At 40.7% G+C, this 23807-nt stretch overlaps 1 protein-coding gene across 1 annotated transcript in view; it reads left to right on the top strand.

Moving 5' to 3' along the window:
- Positions 1–17432: 17432 nt before the first annotated feature.
- The window catches only part of RPL7 (ribosomal protein L7), a 55576-nt gene continuing 49201 nt past the window's right edge, over positions 17433–23807 (top strand). Inside the window, exons 1-2 of the mRNA XM_029591475.1 lie at positions 17433–17580; positions 22504–22606. Coding sequence (XP_029447335.1) covers positions 17501–17580; positions 22504–22606 — 183 coding nt within the window. The 5' untranslated portion in view covers positions 17433–17500. The remainder of the gene's footprint in view (positions 17581–22503; positions 22607–23807) is intronic.

Here is a 23807-nt window from a genome sequence, read left to right as displayed (position 1 = left end):
CAATTATCCCAGCCTGGATCTCCCACAGGCTGAGATCATTGCTTTCTTTTTGGTTTGTTAAATTAGGGTGTTTTGTCTCCAAAGATTTGAAAAAAGTAAAAACAAAACATGACACAGGTTTCACTATCATGGAATGGCACCTGTTCTACAGTTCTTCCTTTTCTCCAACTCCTCCCCATCTCATCCTGGTTTTTTCACCTTGTTTGATGGTTGATTATACTGAGGTAGTTTGTCAAAAAAAAAGCCCTCAATGAGAAGGAAGAAATACAAGCACAACAGAAAAGTTGCTGAAAAAATTAGTTCGGGGCCTCATGAAACAAATTTTGAAATGAAACATTTTTTCTCCTGAATTTCCCTAATTCCAGTTGCTTAATCTTCAAGTTTTTAAAATCACTTTTCATTCTCTCTACTCCTTCAGGCATGTCCACTTTATTGCAAATCTTAGCCTCATCTGCAAAGACAAATTTATCCTTCTAACCTCTTTGCAATGCCACTCATGAAGATATTGAACAGAACTGGTCCCAAAACTGATTATTGAGGCACTCCACTTAATACTGTTCTCTCTTCAGAGCAGGTTCCATTTACCATTACACATTGTCTCCTGCCAGTCAACCAGTTTGTAAGCCACTTTACCACCTTGGTGCCATCTCCCAAGCTTCTCATTTTATTCATGAGCCTCCTATGCAGGATAATATGAAAAACTTCTGAAATCCAAGTAAATCACATCGACTGCTCTTACTTGATCTTACTTGATCCAATCAAAAAAATCAATCAGATTTATCTGACAGGACCTTCCCTCTGGTGAATCCGTGCTGCCTTGGGTCCAGCAACCTATTGGATAGTTCACTATCTTTTCCTTCAGCAGAATCGCCATTACTTTTCCCACCACTAAGGTGAGGCTACTTGGCCTGTAGATTCTAGCTTCCACTCTGCTACCACCCTTGTGATGCGGGGCCACAATTGCTCTTCTGCAATCTTGCAGCACCACTATCAATTGTGAAAGCATCCCTTAGTAGATGGGCCAGAGAAAGAACTCACTCTCCAGGCATAATATTATTTATTACATTAATCAGTTTTCTGTATGACATTTAACTGAATGTAAAAATAAAGGAGATGCATGTGAAAGTTTGTGAAAAATGTAGACCTGTACTAAACTTGAAATAAGTCAGCAACAGGACTAAGAATACAACACATATGGAAACATAGAAATGATGGCAGAAGAAGACCAAACGGCCCATCCAGTCTGCCCAGCAAGTTTCACACCTTTTTTTTTTCTCATACTTATCTGTTACTCTTGGCTCTTAGTAACCTTTTGGTTCTATTTCCCTTCCATCCCCACCATTAATGTAGAGAGCAGTGTTGGAACTGCATCTAAGTGAAATATCTAGCTTAATTAGTAGGGGTAGTAACCGCCACAATAAGCAAGCTACACCCATGCTTATTTGTTTACCCAGACTATGTAATTCAGTCCTTGTTGGTTGTTGTCTGTATATAGATCCACTTTTCTTCATTCCCCTTGCTGTTGAAGCAGAGAGTTATGCTGGATATGCATTGAAAGTGAAGTATCAGACTTTCTCCCCTGCCGTTGAAGCAGAGAGCTATGCTGGATATGCATTGAAAGTGAAGTATCAGGCTTATTTGGTTTGGGGTAGTAACCGCCGTATCTCAGTAAAATCAACTCAGGACTAATTAGATAAGAATACAAACATCTCAGTATAACAATAGTTGTAGCAGCATGTTCAAGGCACTCATATAAATTCAAAGATCTCAGTAAAACAATAGTTTGAAATAGCACATTTAAGGTACCTCTGAAAGGTGTCAAGCAGTTTACAGTAGACCACACCCTCCTGCCCTCCGCTCTCTTAAGGCACTTTCCAACTGCTTTTACTACTATGCTCTGCCTCCTGCCCTCTTCTCCCTTTTCTGCCCCTTAGTGAGTGTTGATCCCACTATTGGCACTTCTCTCCTCCCCCTCCCCCTCCCATAATGATGACCATATTAGTCCCTCAATGCAGCTTTCTATCCTCACTGTCAGGCCAGCAGCATATTCAGAGCATGGGTAGGAGTGGCCAGAAATGCTCCTCGAAGTCAATACCCTGCTTGCTGCCACCTATAGTCATGAAGAGCAGCAGTGGTTGAAGATTCTGGCAACAAATTGCTTCCGCCTCTCCTTGGTGCAGTTTCAGGCTGCTTGTAGTGGAAATCAGCTACACTCTTCTCAGCCATCACTAAGTGCCAGTTTGGGCTTCTTGAGTCCGCAATCTTCCTCTCAATGGCATGGGATCGGGTAATGGAATTACACAGCAGCAGCTTTATAACAGAGCTCTTCAGAGGTGAGATTAGCCTGCTCTGTTTCTCAGCAGTTACACTTTGGGTGCCTCCCTTCTGGTGAAGGCCTGGAAGATGTGGTAGGCCTGATTGACAAACTGAAGAGTAGTAAATCACCTGGACCAGATGGTATGAACCCCAGGATTCTGAAAGAAATAAAAAATGAAAATTCAGCCCTATTAGAAAAAATTTGTAACCTATCATTAAAATGTCCGATGTACTTGAAGATTGGAAGATGGCTAATGTAACCCCAATATTTAAAAGGGATCCAGGGGTGATCCAGGAAACTATAGACCGGTGAACCTGACTTCAGTGCCAGGAAAAATCGTGGAAACAGTTATAAAGAATAAAATCACAAAAAACATTTAGATGGACATGGTTTCATGTTACTCAGCCAGCATGGATTTACCCAAGGGAAGTCTTGCCTCACAATAAACATGTGGACAAAGGTGAACCAGTAGATGTGGTGTATTTGGATTTTCAGAAGGCGTTCGACAAAGACCCGCATGAGAGGCTTCTAAGAAAACTAAAAAGTCATGGGATAGGAGGTCATGTCTTTTTGTGGATTGCAAGTTGGTTAAAAGACAGGAAACAGAGAGTAGGATTAAATGGTCAATTTTCACAATGGAAAAAGGTAAACAGTGGAGTGCTTCAGGGATCTGTACTTGGACCGGTGCTTTTTAATATATTTATAAATGATCTGGACAGGGGTACAATGAGTGAAGTGATCAAATTTGTGGATGACACAAAATTATGCAGAGTAGTTAAATCTCAAGCGGATTGTGATGAATTGCGGAAGGATCTTGTGAGACTGGAAGATTGGGCTTCCAAATAGATGAAATTTAATGTGGACATGCAAAGTAATGCATATAGGGAAAAATAACCTTTGCTGTAGTTACAAAATGTTAGATTCTATCTTAGTAGTTACCACCCAGGAAAGAGATCTAGGCGTCATAGTAGGTAATGCATTGAAATCATCGGTTCAGTGTGCTATGGCGATCAAAAAAGCAAACAGAATGTTAGGAATTATTAAGAAGGGAAAGGAAAATAAAACGGAGGATGTCAATTTTGAAACCACAATTAACGCAGAATGTTAAGCTTCTATGTACCCAAATGTTCATAAGAGATACCCCACTCCCAAAGTTATTCTTTATTTGCTTGTTAAACTATTCTCCCCCTGTTATGTTCTCCCAGTTCCACACCCTGCTACAATGTAACCTACTTAACTCGTTCCATGTAAACCGATGTGATAACGTGTTGAATGTCGGTCTATAAAAACAAATAAATAAATAATGCCTCTGTATCACTCCATAGGAGACCGCACCTTGAATACTGTGTACAATTCTGGTCACCGAATCTCAAAAAGGTTATAGCTGCACTGGAGAAAGTGCAGCGAAGGGCGACCAAAATGATAAGGAGCATGGAACGGCTGCCTTATGAGGAAAGGCTAAAGATTGTTACGGCTGTTCAGTTTGGAGAAGAGATGACTGAGTGGGGATACGATAGAAGTCTACAAAATCATGAAAGGACTTGAACAAGTTAATGCAAATTGGTTATTTACTCTCTCAGATAATAGAAGGACCAGGGGGCACTCCATGAAGTTAGCAAGTAGCTCATTTTAAACAAATCAAAGAAAATTATTTTTCACTCAACGCATAGTTAGGCTCTGGAGTTCATTGTCAGAGGATGTGGTTATAGAGTTAATGTAACTGGGTTTAAAAAAAGGTTTGGATAAGTTCCTAGAGGATAAATCCATAAACTGCTCTGATGGTAATTAATAAGCAATAGTAGCTTGTAATCTATCTAATGTTTGGGTACTTGCCAGGTACTTGTGACTTGGATTGGCTACTATTGGATACAGGTTACTGGGCTTGATGGACCCTTGGTCTGACCCAGTATGGCATATCTTATGTTCTTATGTATGTATGATGGGCTCGTGGACTCCAGGTTGGGAACCATTGCTCTACTTTACAGATAGCTGGAGTTCGGGGTGCTGCATAATCAGTGTTTAAAGCCCGGAGCAGGAGAAGGGCCCAGCTGTCACACAGTAGTGATATCTACTGGCCAAGCTCTCTCTCTAGAGAGAGTTGCATGGTCTGTGGACCCTGGCCAAGAACTGTCACTGCAGTGGCTGGGCAAGTAAGGTTATCAAAATGGGGGTAACTAGTGGATGTGGCACTTACTACCCTTAATCACTAAGCCTGACACTTTGATGCATCTCCAACATAGCTCTCTGCTTTCACAGCAACATAGAAGAGAAACTGGATTCAAACAGCATCAGAGGGCCCTGACTTTTATGGTCTGGTGAACTGATAAGCATAGGGGTAATTACATAGTGCAGAACATACTGGCATAAGCTTGCTGGGCAGACTGGATGGATCATTTGGTCCTTTTCTGCTGTCATTTCTATGTTTAAAATAGGGACAGCTGCAAATGAAGGCATATGGCACAGTTGCCCAAAAGACCCTGGCTTCGATTGAGCTAGTAGTCCAAAGAAGCAGAAGGAAACTGCTGGGCCAAAATATAATGAAAAAAGAATGTTATTTTTCAGTGTATCTTTTGAACCTGTCGATATGCTGCCAACTGGAAGTGTATATATTCCCAGAAACATCTACATATAAACTGGAAAATGAAAAAGATAATTAAATGAAGGGTCATCTTCCCCATCTACCAAATCCTTTTTTTTTAATGTAATCTGGAAAGTGATCTAGATTATGGAAGAAAACATTTGCCAATTACTGTTTACTGAATTTCTATACCAATGAACTGAGGCATTTCTAATTTTAATCCTGCTTCTTCCATTTGAAATGGATACCAAAGTATCCCCAAAAACATGTAAAAAACAAAACAGGATTGGGCTAAAGTTTCCCTCTAAAAAAAGGATTGGCCGTCAATTCTGCTTAACCACTGGTCCCAGCTTCACCACTGCAGTTCTGGGAAATATTAAAAAAAAAAAAAAGTAATCATTAGCGTGCTCTTTTCAGTCTGTTCGAGGGACTTTATTATCCCTGGTTCAGTATTGTTATCCCAAAATAAAGAGACTTTAGTTAAAACTATCAGCTCTACTAAGAGATATCAGAGAGAGCATGTATGAGTTGCTGCTGGCTGTGTCTTGCTTCAAGTGCAAGCAATATCATTCTTAAAAGAGTATGAGAGCACTTATGAATCCACCCCATAACATTAGACTGAGATGTTGGTACAGATGGCAGCCTATGATGGCTGAGCACAATGTCTGGATTCTTCCTACTAATTCAGGCTGATCATTACCTTTCAGGGCCTCGCACAACCTTTCTTCAGACCCAAGAGCTAAGATACAGTAATATCAGTATACAAAAACTCTTTGTTGAGTCAATAAAAGATACCATTGTCTCCACAGTGTCCTTTTTTTTTCTAAAACCAATATCACAACATGCATTAGGGTCCACAAAGAGATAGTAAAACAGAAAGTAACAAGAGAACAAGTATAATGAAATATTATAAAAAGCTAGACATCAAACTGCACAGACCAGATTTTTGACACATCAAATATATTAAATCACTCTTCTACTTTATTCTTACAAAATGTAGGAAAATAATTATTTGGATTTTTGTAGTACATTAGAAACAAAAGAAGGATACAATATGGTTTAAATATTTATGACCATGTCTATTCTGCTTATCCTAAGATCTCTTGCTCAGAGGATCACATTAGAAGACCACATCAAAATCATATGACAAATAAATATGTAAATCAACAAAATAAGACGAGTCACTGAATCCCAGCCAAGTCAATCCATTATTAAGGAGGAAAACAACACAGTCTAATTTCAAAAGACTGGTCCTGCACAATTTGTAACAAGGTGTTAGCAAGCCTGTCAGTGTGCCCTGCAATGCACTGGCCATTTTATTCATCCACCTTGAAAGAAATATATTTGTTGAGAATTTTTCCAAAATTTGCATATTAAAAATATAGAAGCCCAGACAAAGTCTTACTCCTTCAAAAATTCAAATTTAAGGCCAACATGGCCAGTGTTTCATATGAAATGCTTTTTCTGGAGCACAAACACATCATTATATTAAAGGATAATTGGAATGTTGTCTATAAAACAATAAAATCATACAATGAGTTCATAAAATGCCAAAAATAGAGCAAAGAAATACTCTGGCCAATCAATACCATTCTTCAATAGGATACCAATACCAAATACTCTGGCCAATCAATACCATTCTTCAATAGGATGGAAACGCTTCTCAAATTGCCAAAGTGGAGAACCAAAGGTAACAACCTCTTCTTCCTTAAATTCCTGGAAGCCGTATCTAGTGATGCAATCAAGTCATCTTGTATTGATGGAGCTCTCTCCCACAATGACAGACATCTGATTGTATCATCATAATGACAGATCTAGCCCAAAGGCTACTCAAGTTCTGAAATAAACCACCCGGTGAAACTGTTTTCAATCTTTGTATCCAACATTGTTCCCGTTGCAATAGTCTCAAATCTAAATCCTCACCCCGCCAATCAGGGAAATTATACAAAATTATACAAATTATATAAAATTATACAAAATCAGAGATCACCAAAACAATGGGAGAATTCTTCACATTAAATCTGCGGAGCCTTAAGGCGATGGAGAGAAAAACTAGAATGATATTCTATCATTCTAGTTGTAGCCATCTGTTTAGTTTTACTCATAAAGAATTTTTCACAAGGGCATTTGATGGCATAAATAACTCCTGTAGGCATACAAGTAGTGGAACATTTTAGTGAAATTGTAAAATTAGCTGATAAAACAAAAAATGGATGATATATGCATAGAAACATGACAAACAAAACAGATATCACGAGGCAGATGGTGTTGAAATACATGAGTTACAAACAGACTTCACAGAAGAATCAGAATGCACCAAAATGCTTCTCAAGCTACTTCCTTGTGTATTTGCGATCTAAAGGGGATCCTTAAAAATATCATGCATTTGAAGGACCGGCAGTTTTTCATAATGGAAGCATGAACATTGCTGACTTACAAGGAAAACGGTAATACACAAGTGATCTTTAGCTTGAAGCTGATAATCCATGACTGAAGAGCACAGTCTCTGCCATTCAATGAATTAGCTCACTGGTGGCCTCTCCTTGAAAGCGCGTGGATATGCACTAGTAAAATGCAATCGAGTATTAGAACATACAGGTTTACAATATAAAAAAGTAGTAAATCCCATTTCTGTTTTATAAATCCAAAAAGGAAATTTGGTGTTTCTGTATTTCCGCTTTGAACTTCAGATGACTATTTAGTGAATTCAACCTTAACTGAAGTTCATCAAAGGTCAATTGAGGTCCTTTCCACAGCAAGAAAACACCATCGATAAAACACTTCTAAATTAATACTTAAGACTGAAACGGGTGGTCAACAAGCCATTGAGCCTTGAATGCACCCATTTAAAAATCGGCCGATCAGGGGCCATAGTGGTCCCCATCACTGTTCCCCATATTTGCTGACAGAATTTTTGACTCAGATTTTTTGAGGGAATTCTTGAGGAACTTCATAAAAAATTCAGTTGGTGTTCAAAGAATCTAGTAGCTACTCCAATAGCTTCTTGCTGTGGAATACTGGTACACAGAGCCTCTATGTCAAAAGTGACTAAAAACAAGTCTGATGTATCCAAACAAAATTGCTCTAGAAAAACAATCATATTTTGGGAGTCCCATATGTATAATGATAGAAGAGAAACAAATGGGGCTAGAAAAAAACAATTAATAAAATAAGATAGAGGTTCAAGAAGTGATCATTTGCCAGATCGGATGGCCAAAAGTTATTTATACCATCAAATGCCTGTGTGAAAAATTATATGTGGGTAAAACCAAATGGGTGGTTAAAACTAGAATAAAAGAACATCGTTCTAGTTTCTTTCTTCATTGCCTTAACACTCAACTGGTTTCACATTGTGAAGAATTCTACCATTGCTTTGATGATCTCCAATTTTGTGCAATTGAATAAACTTTCCCTGATTGGCAGGGTGGGGATTTAGATCTGAGAATGTTGTGCCTGGAACAACATTGGATTCAGATTGAAAACTATTTCACCGGGTGGTTTAAATTCAGAACTTGACTTACGTGTGTTTTTGGGCTAGATCTGCCTTTACTTTTGATACAATCAATTGTAGGAGACAACTCCGTCGATACGAGTTGACGTGATTGTGTCACTGGATACGGCTTCCAGACATTTAAGGAAGAAGAGGACGTTACCTTTGGTTCTTCATTTTGACAACTTGAGACACATTTCTGTCCTAGTGAAGAATGGCACTGATTGGCCAGATGACTTTCTTTGCTCTATTTTTGGCATTTTATGAACTCGTATGATTTTATTGTTTTACAGTCAACAGTCCAATTATCCTTTAATAATAATGATGTTTATGTGACACAGCTCCAGAAGCATTTCATGAAAAACACTGGCCATGTTGGGCTTAAATTTGAATTTTTGAAGGAATAATACTGTTTGTCTGGGCTTCTATATGTTTAATATGTAAATTTGGAAAAATTCTCAAAAAATAGATTTCTTTCAAGGTGGATGAATGAAACAACTTACTGACACCTTGGTCCAAATTGTGCAAGAACAATCTTTTGAAATTAGACTGTGTTGTTTCCCTCTTTTATAATGGATAAATTAATATGTATCATAAGTTAGGATCAGTCAAATATGATGAAAAAAAGGTGTCAATGTTGTACACTCTTCCTCTGGTATCATACAAAGTGCAGTTTGGCCAAATACCCTAAAACTGTCAGTGTTTTGCTGTGACAAAGGCCTGCTTCAGGAGCCAACTAAAGTTTATCTAGAAAATAAAAATCTCTTATTACTGCATGCTTATCATGAAAACTTATCAGAGAGAGAGCAAAAGCACTTACTTGCAAACAGAGTGGACCATAGTCTCACAATGTTTAAAGATGGCCATAAGGGATTGACATGTAAAAGCATCAATCTAATCACAAACTATTGGTGACATAAAATTTACACTGGACAACATACCAACCTCTTCACTGGAGTCAATGGAGGTCATATAACATCAGACTAAGATAAGTACGCCTTGGATGTATTCGCTAGATTTTGCATTTAGTGGTCCCAATCTAAAGACCGTGTTTTAAGTGCAATTAAAAAATAAAAAACTGATTTTGTTTACAGTCACAGATTTAGATGTTTGGACATTTACTGGTATATGATTATAAGCAGTGCTTAGTAGCCATTTGTAGTTTGGCCAATCTGCACTTTGTATGATACCAGAGGGAGAGATCAATATTAACACCTTTCTTCAGCTTGTTTGATTGGTTTTGTTCATTGGGTGACCTTTGGTTTCTGTTTTTGGTTTAGTTTATAAGACAGAATGACAGAATACAAGTTTAATCCCTGAAGGTTCTAACTATGACCATTCATTTACAAGTCAATATTTCAGAATCAGGCGCTTTCTATCAGTGGTGTGTGATGGATCAAAAAGTCAGCTCTTCCCCTCTCCATTGTCCACTCCTTTCCTGAATCACCCCCACTTCCCATTCATCAAGCCCCTGCCATCAATCCTGCCTTTAACATTTTGCATCTCTAGTCTCTTAATTAATTTTTGGTATTGTGATTGCACCACTGCGCCTACACACAAGGCACTACTGCCATTTCTATATTTCTAGTTTCCAGATTGCATGAAAGCTTCCACATTTGGAGGAAGAGATGGAAAATTATAATTATTACTACATAATGCAATTATATCCATTATGCCTTCTAATGCAGCACCTCAATCTAGGTGCTCCCTGCAGCTGCACTATGACTTAAGGAGAAGAAATCAACATTTTAACCGACTGCTGAGTGTATGAGGTAAGGGGATATGAGAACAGCCAAAGGCACAGTGTCCAAAAGAAAGCCTTCCCCGCCAAAAAATATAACCAATATAATATATTTAAAAAATAGATGCATTTTTCCTCCAGTTCTGAGGGTGGATGATGCTATAGTTTAGTGCTGCACACATGGTGAACAGTTCAGCCTCATCAAAAAACCAAGGAAAAAGATAAAAAATTTTTATCACAAAATTGTGCTCAAAAAATTTTTATGGAATAAGACTGACTGTATCAGCAAGCCTGACGACACCCCTTAAATAATTTAACAGGGGTTGTCCGGACTTCTCGTCATGTACAGTCGGCCTTTTTCAATTAGATTTTTTTCAATTTTTTCAATAATTTTTGTTTTAAATAATTTTTGTATAAATGTTGCTTAAAAAATATTTTTTAAGTCCAGAGCAATTGTATCCAGTTATCTCAATTCAAAGACACAATTATTTCATTATTTGACTTGACTCGGTCCAGAGAAATTATTATTTTCAAAGCCAAAGAATGTGAATTTTCAATGAACAAAGGACAAGAATATTTGTTAAATAACCTCGACACCCGGCCGATGTTTCGCTACTGCTTCATCAGGAGCGTGACATTATTTACTTCCAATGTCTCCCGTTGAAATTCTATACAAGGAGCTTATAAAAAATCTTGCTTGTCCAAGTATGGTGTCTCCCGTCGAATTTATTTCATCGGGAGCCTACCCAACCTTGTTCCGCTCAACATTTTAGCAGCGGTCTCATTTTTCAGAATTGTTGCTTCTCATTATTGCCCGGAAACAACCTATAGTGAAACATACATACATGTTCTTTAAATATGTGTAATTATATAGCTTATTCCTAGTTACTTAACTTAAACTCGTGAGCACTGCCAAACCTTCATTTTGGACAGACACCGTCTCAACTGGCTTCCGGAGTTGCAGGAAACAGCAACCGCTTGAACGCGTGGTGAACGCTTAAATAGAGAATGTCAGCCTATCAAAATCAGACAAGGGCAGTCAATCAAAAGGCAGAGATGACGTCATTGTACGATCAGCTGTGAGCCACAACTCAAAGGAAAACATTTAATTCCTGTTCCCCATTCAGTCCATTAGGTTGTAGTGTATCAAGGAAATTAATCCATTTTTGCTCTGCCTGCATTAATTTCTTGTTGAGATCGCCTCCGCGCCAATGAGGCAAAATTTGCTGTATTGCACATACTCTTAATTCTTCAAATTTATGATGTTTGGCTAGACAATGCGGGACTAAAGGAGCACTTATTCGTTGCGTGTTTATACTAGAACGATGTTCAATCAGTCTCACTCTCAGTTGTCGTATAGTTTTCCCCACATATATCATTTGGCACGGGCAAATGATAATATACACGACACCCATAGATGTACAATTGGTGTCTTGTCGTAATGTAATAGTTAATGATGGATTTTGTAATAATACCTGTGTAGTATCCATCATTACATTGCATACAGAGCATTTTCCACAGGATTGATGTCTCCCCAAATTATGATTCACCTGTGGGGGCGATGAGTCAGAATGAACCAGTTGGTCTCGTAGGCTAGATCCTTTAGTGTAAGTAAACCTTGGACGATTACAAAATTCAGTGTAATTCTGAAGAATGTGCCAATTTTGAAAAATTGTCTCTTTTACCATAGATGCCATAGGAGTGAAGGGGATAACACATGTCAACATATTTTCCGTGTGTTGATCTTGATGTGATGGCAAAAAAAAGCCATTGCTGATACAGTCAGTCTTATTCCATAAAAATTTTTTGAGCACAATTTTGTGATAAAAATTTTTTATCTTTTTCCTTGGTTTTTTGATGATTAATTGAATGGAAAATTATTAGCTCTTTTTGTATATTTTTTTGAACAGTTCAGCCTAACAGGCTTGTAGGCTGGTTTATAAACTCCTCCATGCTTAGGCCAGAGTGAAACATGCCAGCTTTCCAAGATATTGATGCTCGGATATAGTCCTCCTCAGTCCTTAGTGGCTGCATCTTTTTCTAAGTGCATTCTTTGTATTGCAATGTTGATTATTTGCTTTCTATATCTTTTGTAACATCTTATCCAGGTGCCTTTTCAGTTTTTCTCTGACTCCATCTGCTGGAAGGGAGGCATAACTCAGCAGTCTGGACTGATCCTGGTACGTACAGGGAATGCTGATTATTTGCTTTCTATATCTTTTGTAACGTCTTATCCAGTCTAGATCCAATTCTCTGTAATGGTATGCGCCTGTTTTGCTTGTTTCCTGCAACCTTGCAAACTGCCAGCAGTGTGTGGGTACCAGTTATAGCTTGCTTTGCAAACAGCATTCTGGACCATTAGAACAAAGGGGTCCACTCCTGATGTTCAAAGATAGCTCATTCCATTTTGATAGATTTATAAAATAATTCTTGTATAATGGTTGAAAACAAACAAGCATTGGGTTTTGTCAGACACCATCATATAACTGAACATTAAATTCATGTAAATCAGCCAATACATCTTGGCAAGGTACCTTTAAAAATGTTAATTGATAGTACTCTGTTCTCAAGCAGCACTAAAATTTAAACTGAGTTAAAAGAATTAAGAATACAAACAAATGATTACAGTTAAACATTTTTTATTTAAAAGTAAAATATGTATGGATTTGTTAAGACCTCATCCATCTTCAGGCATGTTTCACTAGAGAGGTCCTAGTATGGAGGATGTGAATTCTAGTAGCAGCAGGTCTTCTGAGGTGTCAGTGCTGACACCAAATTTGAGATCAAGTGGAAGGTCTCCTGCCGTGGTCAGAGAGTGAGCCGGTGGTGATATCTGAGAAGAGAAAACGTGGAAGGAGCTGAAATGTGCCATTTGTTTTACTAACAGCGAATAAGTTTAGTACTTATAGAACTGTAATAATGCATGGCAGTGGCAAGCTGAAGGATTCCAGCACATTTTCTGACTGTTGTAGGCATTCAGCCTTTGGCTTTGTGCCTCACACTGTGCCCAAGTGTGTGTGTTGGAATCCTCTTGCTCGGACCTTGTTGTGTGCTACTCTTAAGGCACAAACAAAACCTGTCATGAGTCACCATTTAATGGCCAGGCATCTTTAACAGTGTTTAATGACATCACATTGTTTTTCAATTTCAGCTGGGACAAATATTGAAAATGAACTAATAACTGAAGGGCATGAACTAAGTAAGCAATAATATATAGTGGAGTCTAAGCTATCCACATGGAGTTATAGGCTAAATGCTTTCAGACATCTGGATATCCTTTAACGCACAATGAAGTGTATTATTGCACTTATAAAATGACTTGGGACCAAAATCCATATCCAAAGATTTTGATTGTAAAGTTAAAAATATATCTGAGTTTTTTTGTTTACTTCTTTTTAACTCTCCTAGCCAACATTTCAGTCGGGTTAAGGCACAATGAAATGTCATCGAACACTGTCAAAGTCTGCCTGAACATTCTCTACTCGGGCTACATGGGATGCCACCAGGTGTTGTTCTGCCCAGCAAAACAGCTTCTGGGCCTCTTGAGACAACATTTGACCCCAAGTTCCTCTCTGATGGTTGATATAAGCCACCGTCGTCACACTGTCCGACAGAACTCTCACCACCCGACCACGCAAAAGTGGAAGAAAGAATAGCAACGCACTGCGAACCACTCTCGTTTACAATCGACTGATAGACCATGATGCTTCTTTCACTGACTTCTGACTTTGTGCTATTTGCCCCCTGGCAGATGGCCCTCCAGCCTTTCAGACTGACATCTGTGGTCACCACTACCCAATCCGGGACTTCCAACTCCATCCCCATCTCCAGATGTGCTCGGGAAAGCCACCAGGAGAGAGTGGACCTGGATCCCCTCTGTAATAGTAGCTGAAGCTGAAACTCCTCTGACTGAGGATTCTAGTGGGACAAAACCACCATCTGCAAAGGTCACAGGTGTGCAAACACCCAGGGAACTAGATCGCGCGTAGTCACCAGAGAACCCAGGACCTGCAAATAATCCCAAACTTTGGGAATGGGCAGCCGTAATAACCTCTGAATTTGTGATTGCAGTTTAGCCATGCACCCCTCCATAAGAAACAATTTTCGTAGCGCATTGTCGAAGCGCGTCCCCAGGTACTCTAGCGACTGGAGGGAATCCAGTTTGTTGTGACAGGATTTACGATTGCAACTTTTGCATGACCTGTTGGACCGAGCATAATGGAGTGCAGGATCTCCATCTGGAAACTAGGAATCTGCAGGACCGCATTCACCTTCTATAGGCAGAAAGGGCCAATAGGTCACTTCTTTCTTTGGCACCACACAATAGATCGAATACCACCTGCAGCCCCACCCCCCCCGGGGAACCAGGGTTATCGCCTCCTGCTTTAGAAGCCGTTCCACTGTAGACCAGACTGCTTCTCGCGTGGCGCTGGAGACGCAAGGGGAGGCTATGTAGTCTTCATGTGACAGACGAGCAAATTCTAAGGCATAGCCCCTTTCTATGACTGTTAGATCCCACTGGTCTGTTGCAATGTTGGTCCACGCCTCGTAAAAGAGAGTCAGAAGTCCGCCTATAACTGCCAAACATGAGTTTGCCTTTAAAAGGAAGAGTTTCCCAATTGCAACTGAGAGCACACATCAGCCAACCAATTGCACAATCGCAGGAGCCATCTTGTCGAGACAGCAGACATCCTATTCCAGTTGGACATGGGCAGCAAGTTACATAAGGCATCCTCAGTATAGGCTTCCCCAGCCTCCAAACATTCTGCCTGCTTGCCCTGAGAGAGCACTCGGACTCCTTCCCTTGAATCTGTTGATCCTAGTCAAAGCAAGTCTGTGCCATGCAGCTTCTGCGCACCGCCGCTCCGGTGGACTTCATAGTGGTCTCCAATACTGAAGCATTCCCAACCTTGAACATTATGTTCTCTGGCAAAAGAAGATGCAACGCTGCTCTAACTTTGTAGCCACAATGCCACTTCAGGAGCACACCACGGGAAAACTTTAGTGGGACCCCCAGTCCCCTTGAGAATGGGATCTTCCCCCAGCTGCTCCAGCTCCCCAAAACCATCTGTGGTTCACGCTCTTCAACCACAGGGATTACGCCCTATTACCATCTTTGGGAAAGTTTCACAAAGGCTCTTCCTCACTCTCTTCCTCTGAGCCCCAAAAGAGCTAAAAAAAACCAGGATCTGCCCCTACTCTTCCCTGCTTGGCATAGGAAGGCACCACAGAAGGACCAGAGTCTAACCCCCAGGAAATAACCCTAAGGGAGGAGGGGGGTCTGTAGTAACACTTCCTTGCTCAGAAAAACTGGGGAAACTGAGCCACTTCCAAACCTGCAGGTATGCTGGCACTGGGTGTCCCAAACACAATGCGTTTACTAGAGAAGAAAATAAAACAACCTGGCTGCCGTTTCCGCGGCTCCAGCAACTCCCTCAGTGGAGTGTCGCAATTAAAAACACACTTTTTTTTAAGTCGCTCCAGAAGTAAAGAAGATGCTCCAGGGTTGTTGCTGTTATGTTCTCAGAGACTGTGGATCCCCGAAGCCCGTAGCTCTGGTATTTTGGTCCCTGCCATGAGGCACTGCTTGCCGAGCCAAGAGAGGAGACAAAATGGCCATCGAGAGCAGTTGCTGATTTTTTTTTTTTTTAAAACAGCAATTGAATAACAAAAAATGGTGACCCTTAGGGGCTGATCCCACTGAGATCACTGATGTCTGAGGCCTACAGCTGTGCTCTCTTGCTCCTAGCAATGAAACTCCTGTACCAATGGAAGGGTCTGCATAAACCTCTCCCACAATTCCTCAAAACGTGGAAGAAGGCAAAATGGCCATTTCTGCTTTACTGGGCCAACAAGATCCAAAGTCCAAGATCAGCCAATGAAACAATGCTGCCCTTCCTCCAACAATAGCAAGAAGGGTAAACTCTCCCTTAGCGCTTCCACGAACCGCTGAATCATGAGGCCACAATCCTTGCCTTACGTATCCTCAAGCAGGGCCCTGTTTCTCTTTCATGGTGGGAGTTGCCATGGCATCAGCCTGGTACCACAGATCAAATCAATCTACCTCTGTTTTTCCTTCTCCCTCTCACTGGCCAGAACTCATTGTCGCTCAGAAACCCGTACTGTGAGCAGGACTTGTCAGCAAGGCTCCCCTCTTATAACTCTAGTCCATTCCCGATCTCCTTGGACATTTCTCGGTTGTTTGTTTTTGTTTTTTTTTGCTCCCTCAAACTAACCTGTGTGGGAATAAACTTCAAGAACAGAAAAAAAAGAGATATACTTCCCTTTTTTTAACTCTTCTCTAGGAGGCAGGAACCAACTTCCAGTAAGGAGACGATGCCAGGAAATGAGAGCCAGCACCACTGGCTTTACACCTTCCTAGAGGTATGTTACACTCACATTACAGGTACGAAGCAAAAAAGGGCCTCTGACACACTGTTTGAACCTATTCTACCAGGGGGGTAGTCCCAAGCAGGACCTAGCACATCTGGAAGTATAATCTTTATCTCCAGGTCTGACTGCAGGATTCAGCATCTCCAGGACTGACTGCAGGATACCATCTGCTGGAGAGAGATAAATACCATACGGAGGTAGTGCATGCTAACATAAGTAGCACATCGTTAATAAAACATTTCTTCTCTGTTAATAGGGGAGCAAAACCTTTGCATCTATACCGATCTGGGGCATGAATAGGAATAGCAATCATTCAAAGTATTACAGAGCTAGCAGTCTGCTTTACAGGTTAAGCTGACAAGGCAGCATTATGCCACACATAAAGGACATGTTCATTTGGTCTTGTTTTTACATAGTTTGGTTCTTTGTTAGGTGAAATGGAAACTACAGATTCTTATGTGCAAACGATAATCTGCTAAAGGGTAACAGGCATAGGGAAGAAAAACGTGAGAAAAAAATGCGGGCCAAATATCCCGACTACACTGTTTACAGGAGCCATGTTGGCATGCAACATGGCAGTTTCCTCTCCCTGAACTCTGTTTTCTCCCCTAGATTTTAGAAGGCAGATTCCTGGCATCCATCTGTCGACTAGACCGTAAACGCCATGGAGTGGAGCTGGGTCTGTCTCTTCTATGTTTCTGGAAAGCCCTACATGTAGGGACATACAGTAAACATGTACTAACAATAAGTCAAGGACTGAATCTGTTCTCTCTTAATATACAGCTATCCTGTCACTGCATTGTAGTTTAAAAGCTGCAGCTTAAAAAAAAAAAAAAAGGACCCCCCCCTGCTCTAAAAGCGTAGCTACATCCCACTCAGCACTACGATAACAGCAAGAAAGACAAACGAAACCTCCCAGGCGTCTCGAACGCTCAATACAGTTGACCCACCGCGCGAGGCCCTTTATTATGACGTTGAAATATGTCCGGTCTTGTATCGATAAGTTTTCCGTGCGCATGCGCAGCTCTCTCTTTTCTGCTAACGAAGATGGCGGGTACAGAGTGAGTATCTTTATTTCTCCTTTGTATCCGCAGCCATCGGTATTACAAAAACTGGTCGTTGGCGCTTTACCTAGCTTTATTTGGTGTTGCGGCCTCCGGTTGTTGGCTGCCCGTATTATATTAGGGGTCGGGGAATGGGGAAGCGACTAGAAAATGCTATGACAGGCAGACGGCGCTGCTCGGAGGGAGGCGGCGGGGCCTGCGTGAAGAGGTTTCTTTTTGCAGCTGGAGCGGCGGCCACCACCACGCCTGGCTGAACCTGAACCTGGACTATCAGGGCCTCGCTTCTTTCACTCAGGTGGATAGACTTATAGTCGAGGAAGCGGCTTGCTGAGCTCCGGTTTCTTGTGGGAGGCGACCCGTGCTCTGTCTTCCGCGGAATCTGCTGTAGGTGAAGGACAGCTCTGGCCTAGTAAATGTTTCAGGGAACTCCAGTAGCTCACTGTTTCCTGTTAGATGGACAGGTCTTGTAAAAACGATGTGCTGAAATGCCTAAGAAAGTACGGACCCTATTATCTTGATTCAACACAGCAAAGAAGGGCAGTGCATAAATATACGCACGTCTTTCTGTGTATGTGTGCAAATAGAAGTGTGTTTATATGTATGGATCTACCTATATATCTATGTGTGTGTGTGGAGAAAACAGTGTGTTTAAAAAAGGTTTGGACAAGCTCCTGGAGGAAAAGTCCTTAATACATTATTAGCCAGATAGACTAGAGAATACTATTGCTGCCTCTGGGAATGAGTAATAAGAATCAGATTTAGTTTATGGGCTCTCATCTGCCAGGTACTTGTGAACTGGATTGGCCACTGTCAGAGACAGGATGCTGGGCTTGATAGATCTTGGTTTGACCCAATATAGCAATTCTCATGTTCTTATGTATGTGCATCTGTCTGTCATATATATATATATATATATATATATATATATATATATATATATATATATATATATATATATAAAACTCTCTGCATGTATATATACTGGATGTTGCATAACCCTTGCTTTTCCCATTGCAGTAATAACCAGAAATCTGATAGAAATATGCAATGTACAATTTTAATCAGCATTCAAAATGGAATTAAACATAATTAATAGTCGGTGTGCCCACAGCTTGCAAAACAGCTTTAAAATAAGCGGTGCATGAACACAGCAAATTTTGAAATATATCAGTATCATTTTCCAAATTTAATAAGACCAATTCCAAACGTTGATGCAAACTTTCAGTGGAATGATGTGCCTGATCACTTTCCTTCAACATTAAACTCTCTACCATATTTTTGGTAGTGTTTAAGCCTGGATTGTACCATTTTCGTTAAGGCACCATGCATGTGGCATTTGCTCACATGCATGGTGCCTTATCATGGACAAAAGTAGCTTCGTCTAATACTAAAACGTTTTCCGATTCACTCAAAAATGGGATAACATTTTTGGCTAAAATCGTATTCCAAAAATAGGTGCCGGCCCAAGATTCCCCACGTTCTTTCATTACCCACAACATTTTCTTTGCTGTGAACATGACAAATCTACCAATGCAAGCAGGTTTCTGACAATTTGGTGATAATGTTCCTTATCACTAATTTCATTCAAAGTTTTTGACCAAACTCGATCATTTCGAAAACTTGGTTTTCGACTTGACGAAATGAAAAATTTTGTAACCAGTTTGCCAGACCAAGCCTGTCTTGGATATGAAATGCTTGGATACTAGCCCTGACTCAATAATGATAAACTGTTCCTCTATCAACATTTTTCCTCCTCTCATTCAAAATCGTAAGAGTCACCTGATCACAGCCTTTTTTTCTGCTTGTTGCTGGAATTTTCAATAATATTTTGGTTTTCTTGGGACTGTATTAGCGGTTGATTGTCACCAAATTCTGTGAAACACTCAGCAGTCATGCCCCATGTCCTCTGAACCCAGCTTTCGTTTAGACCTAATTTTTCAGCAGTCCACTTTTCCATAATAAAGGTTGCTCCAGCATCATGCGCCTCACGAACTGCAATATGCTTAATATGGTCAATATGACACTTTTTTTTTTTTTTTTGCTATCATATGTTCTGGCTATAAATAACTTTAATATGTAAGGTACTGTTAAATTCCAAATTGAATGGCCTAAAAAATACTACAAAATTTACATTAGTGAGATAATCCAATAGGATGCTGGGGTCAGTAGGATGCTGGGGTGGGAGAGGCAAAGGTTTTGTAACACCTGGTATACATATGTGTGATGAATATATATATAATATATCTATACACACATAACACTCTCTTTATACATACGGTATGTGTGGATGTGTGTATAGATATATTTTATTTCCTTTGCCAGTCTTCTAGAGCAGTGGTTCTCAACCTTTTTCCTATCATGACACACCTGACAGACCACGCTCACATGTGTGACACACTACTCATTACAGTTCATGGTGGGAATAAAATAAATAAAGGTCCAGTATTATTTTTATTGTTATGAATGACACAAGGGAAAGATAAGTACTCTGAACAGAAATTGCATAAATAGTAAACATCCCTTTCCTAGCATGTAGCAGATGGACTCAGGACCAATGGGTATAGTGTACTCCTGATAGCAGTTGGAGATGGATCAGATTTCAATCTGTCGTCAGCCCTAGTACATATACCCCTGCAGGAAGTGCAGCTCTTCGGTATTTTCCATCTCCATAGCAGATACGAACTCTATGCATGCTCGCACAGCGTTAGAATAATTTCACCAAAGAAAACCAAAAGAATAAGAAGAAATCTTACCTGCTCTCCTGCGGTGACACCCATTGGGTCCCTCCACCAATTGAGAATTCCCGAGGTGATCTGAAGATATTACACCAGGCCTTAAGACACCAATATACCTCCTATTAGGAAAATGGACCAGGCCAGGCTGCTATAGAGCCCTATACAGAAACTACATGCCAGTAGAATACCTCACCTCAGTCACATGTGCAGACCCTCACCTAACAAAGAATAAAGAGACCATAAAGCATAACTAGAAACATGCAGACAAAAACAGAACTGGAAATTGCAACAAGCCAAAGAGACTGTATACAGTGTAACAAAGGAAAAAGAGAAACTTCACCACTCCTCAAAACAAATCAAGAAATATAAAATCAATAGCATACTAACAAAAATAACAGATTTCAAAATAGCTGATGAATGGAATATCCAATTATTAAAAACTCATAAAACATTTCTAGATAAAATATTTCAAAATAGTAGACACAAAGACCCAATAATGAAAAATAAAGGATAAAAAATGCTTTGCTCTGCATACCTGGGAACACTTGATATCCAGGTGCCCTGAGATTGTTTTGAATTTGTTGGAGGAGGGATGAATTAAATGAATTGCCTGCAAATTTCATCTCTCTCGCACACACTGGCTCTCAGTCACACACATACACATGCTTTTTCTCTCTCACTTATATAGGCTCTTAATCACACATTTACACACATGCTATCTGTCTTTTCACGCACACAGGCTTTCAATAACACACTTACATACATGCTGTCTCTTTCATACACACACTTTCATTCACACACATTCTCTCAATCGCATACATTCTCATCTACACAGGCTCTCAATCACACACAGACACGTTCTCTCTCTTCCTTTATACACAGGCTCTTAATCATACATATACATGATCTCTCTCACTTACACATACAGGCTCTCAATCATACACTTACTTAATGCTATCTCACGCAGAAACAGGTTCTCAATCACACACAGACACGCGTTCGCTCTCTCACTTATACACACATGATCTCTCTCACACGTACAGGCTCTCAATCAATCACTGACTTACATGTTGTTGTCTCTCACACACACACACAATCTCACACATGCTTGCTCACTCTTCCCCCACCGAACTAGCGACAGCAGCAGCCTCCTCCATTTCCTGCCTTAGTGGCAGCAGCAGTCTCCTCCACTTCAGCCCTCGCAGTCTCGAGAAAGGACTCCCATCCGCTGCGGGGGCTGACATTGCTCCTCTTTTGCTCCATGCTATGCTGCTCTTCTTCAAGCTGCGCCTCTCTTCTTCGAGCCGATGCTTCATTACTAGCATGGTCTCTTCTTCCCGCGGCCCGGAAGAGGACGTGCTATGCCGTGGCTGCTCGCGCGGGAAGAAGAGACCTTGCTGGTGCTGCTGACTCCATCTCTCCTGCCACGTTCCGCCCGGGCGGAGGATGAGTTCCTATTTCGCTGGGGCAGGTGGAGCAGCTGGGTCAGCGGGGGACCAGGAAGTGTGGCGACACACCTGCGTGTGCTTGGTGACACAGCGGTCACCAAGCACTCTGCCATTCTAGAGGATCATGATCCCATTCTGTTGTGTAACTTCAGAGCAACCTTTAAAAAAAAATCTATTTTGTAATGTAAATTATGTAGGAAGAACATTATTTATTGTAGCAAAGCAGCGCTATATGTCAGTGTTTCCCAACCCTCTCCAGGAGGCACACATAGTCAGGTTTTTAGAATTGCCACAGTGAATATGCATTAGGTAGATTTACTTACACTGGTTTTCCAATATACCGTATAAATGCACATTCATTGTGGGTATCCTGAAAACCCGACTGGCTAGGTGTACCTCTAGGAGAGGCATGGGAAACACGCATATAATAACTGAGTGTTCCAGTACAGTTTGTATATAGTCCCCACATTTTGATGCAATTTATAGGTAAATTGCAAGGTGTACTAGAATGAGGCCTAATTATTGTGGTGGTGATTTAGTGAGAAAATACTATCTTAAGTCTTTATTCTTATGTTTCTGTTTTATGCGTGAGTCTTAGTTAATATTTGTTTTTTAAAATATTGTATGTAAGAAATGACTTTAAGTGAATTATTTTGATTTAACAAATCTTTTGCAAAGTATGTTAGCAAGGATGTCAAATACGGTTCATATTTTGCAATTTTTTTTTTTAAATTCAGAGGGAAGAAGTTGCCATCTGTTCCAGAAACCCTTTTGAAAAGGCGAAAGGCTTTTGCAGCCTTGAAGGCCAAGCGTCTCAAGCAGAAACTGGTTGAAAAGAAGGTGAAGTCTGGCCTTGAGCTCCGCAGGCTGTTTCATAACGGTGCTATTTTTTTTGGGGAAGGGGGGGCGGGGGTTGTTCTTGTATTTGCATGTAGGATGCTTTCTTTTTTTTTTTTTTTTGGAGGGACTACAAGGTAAATCAAGCAGGTAGAGAAAAGAGGTGCTGGTACTCAGCACAGACAAGTACCCACTGAAAAAAAAAGCCCTGTTTGATAGTACGAGTTTAATCACTGGGCCATGTCACCTAATTGTAACTGATCATTGTTGGGAATAGTAGTATCCCTAGAGCAGTCACCTACAGCAGTCAGCAAGCCAAAATGCTTGTGTGTGATGTTAAAAGGCACTAGAGCAAATTGTTTGCTTTTTAAAAGTATTTTTGCTGTCCTGTGATTGGTTATTTCATATGCCATGGTATCTAAGCCAGGTATTCTTAGTGAGGGCCCAAATATGGCTGGTTTTCCTTTGGTGATGTGATCTTATTGGATATGTACAGTTAGCTGAGTTGTCTCAAAACACTCTAATGGGGTCAGAGCTTAAAAACGTGTTCCGGTGTACTTCTGGCTACTGGATGTTTTGTAGTACTGGACTGTCAACATAAATTTTTAACACAAACTGTTGCTGCATATAGAACTACTTCAGACTATATTAAGTTAGCCTTTGAAAATATTTGTTCTTTTCCCGTTGATAGCAGGGCTGAATTAGACATGCTGTCATGGGATCTGCCAATCAGGTCCGGGAGGCAGAGCTTTGTTAAGCAGAGGTTTACTTTTTTGTCTCTGCGGCTGCGCTTGTGTTCTCGTGCCGGAAAGTAACAGGTTCTCCTCAGTCTGTTCTTTCCGCGCGCGGGATTGCACGCAGAGCTATTTTTCTCCTCAGATGTCCAAATCGGGCTTCAAAAGATGTCGCTGTGGCAAGATAATGTCGGTCACGGATGGCCATGACCAATGTTACCATTGCCTAGGTGCCAACCACGACGTGGGGGACTGCGAGTTCTGCGCTCGTATGTCCCCTAAGGCCCAGAGACAGCGGACCTACCGTTTAAAAGAACTCCTCAGCCTCTCGGAGCCATCAGAGGCTCACTCTTCACCGGGCCCGGTGAAGACACCTGCTCCCCCTCACAAGAGAGCGGCTTCGTGGGATCCTCACCCCTCCAGGCCTGGAGGGAAGGAAGTAACGAGGCAAGTAGAACCATTGGATCAGG

This window comes from Rhinatrema bivittatum, chromosome 2, assembly GCF_901001135.1.
Source record: "Rhinatrema bivittatum chromosome 2, aRhiBiv1.1, whole genome shotgun sequence".
Taxonomy (NCBI): Eukaryota; Metazoa; Chordata; class Amphibia; order Gymnophiona; family Rhinatrematidae; genus Rhinatrema; species Rhinatrema bivittatum.
This window is presented reverse-complemented; position numbering and strand designations above follow the sequence as displayed.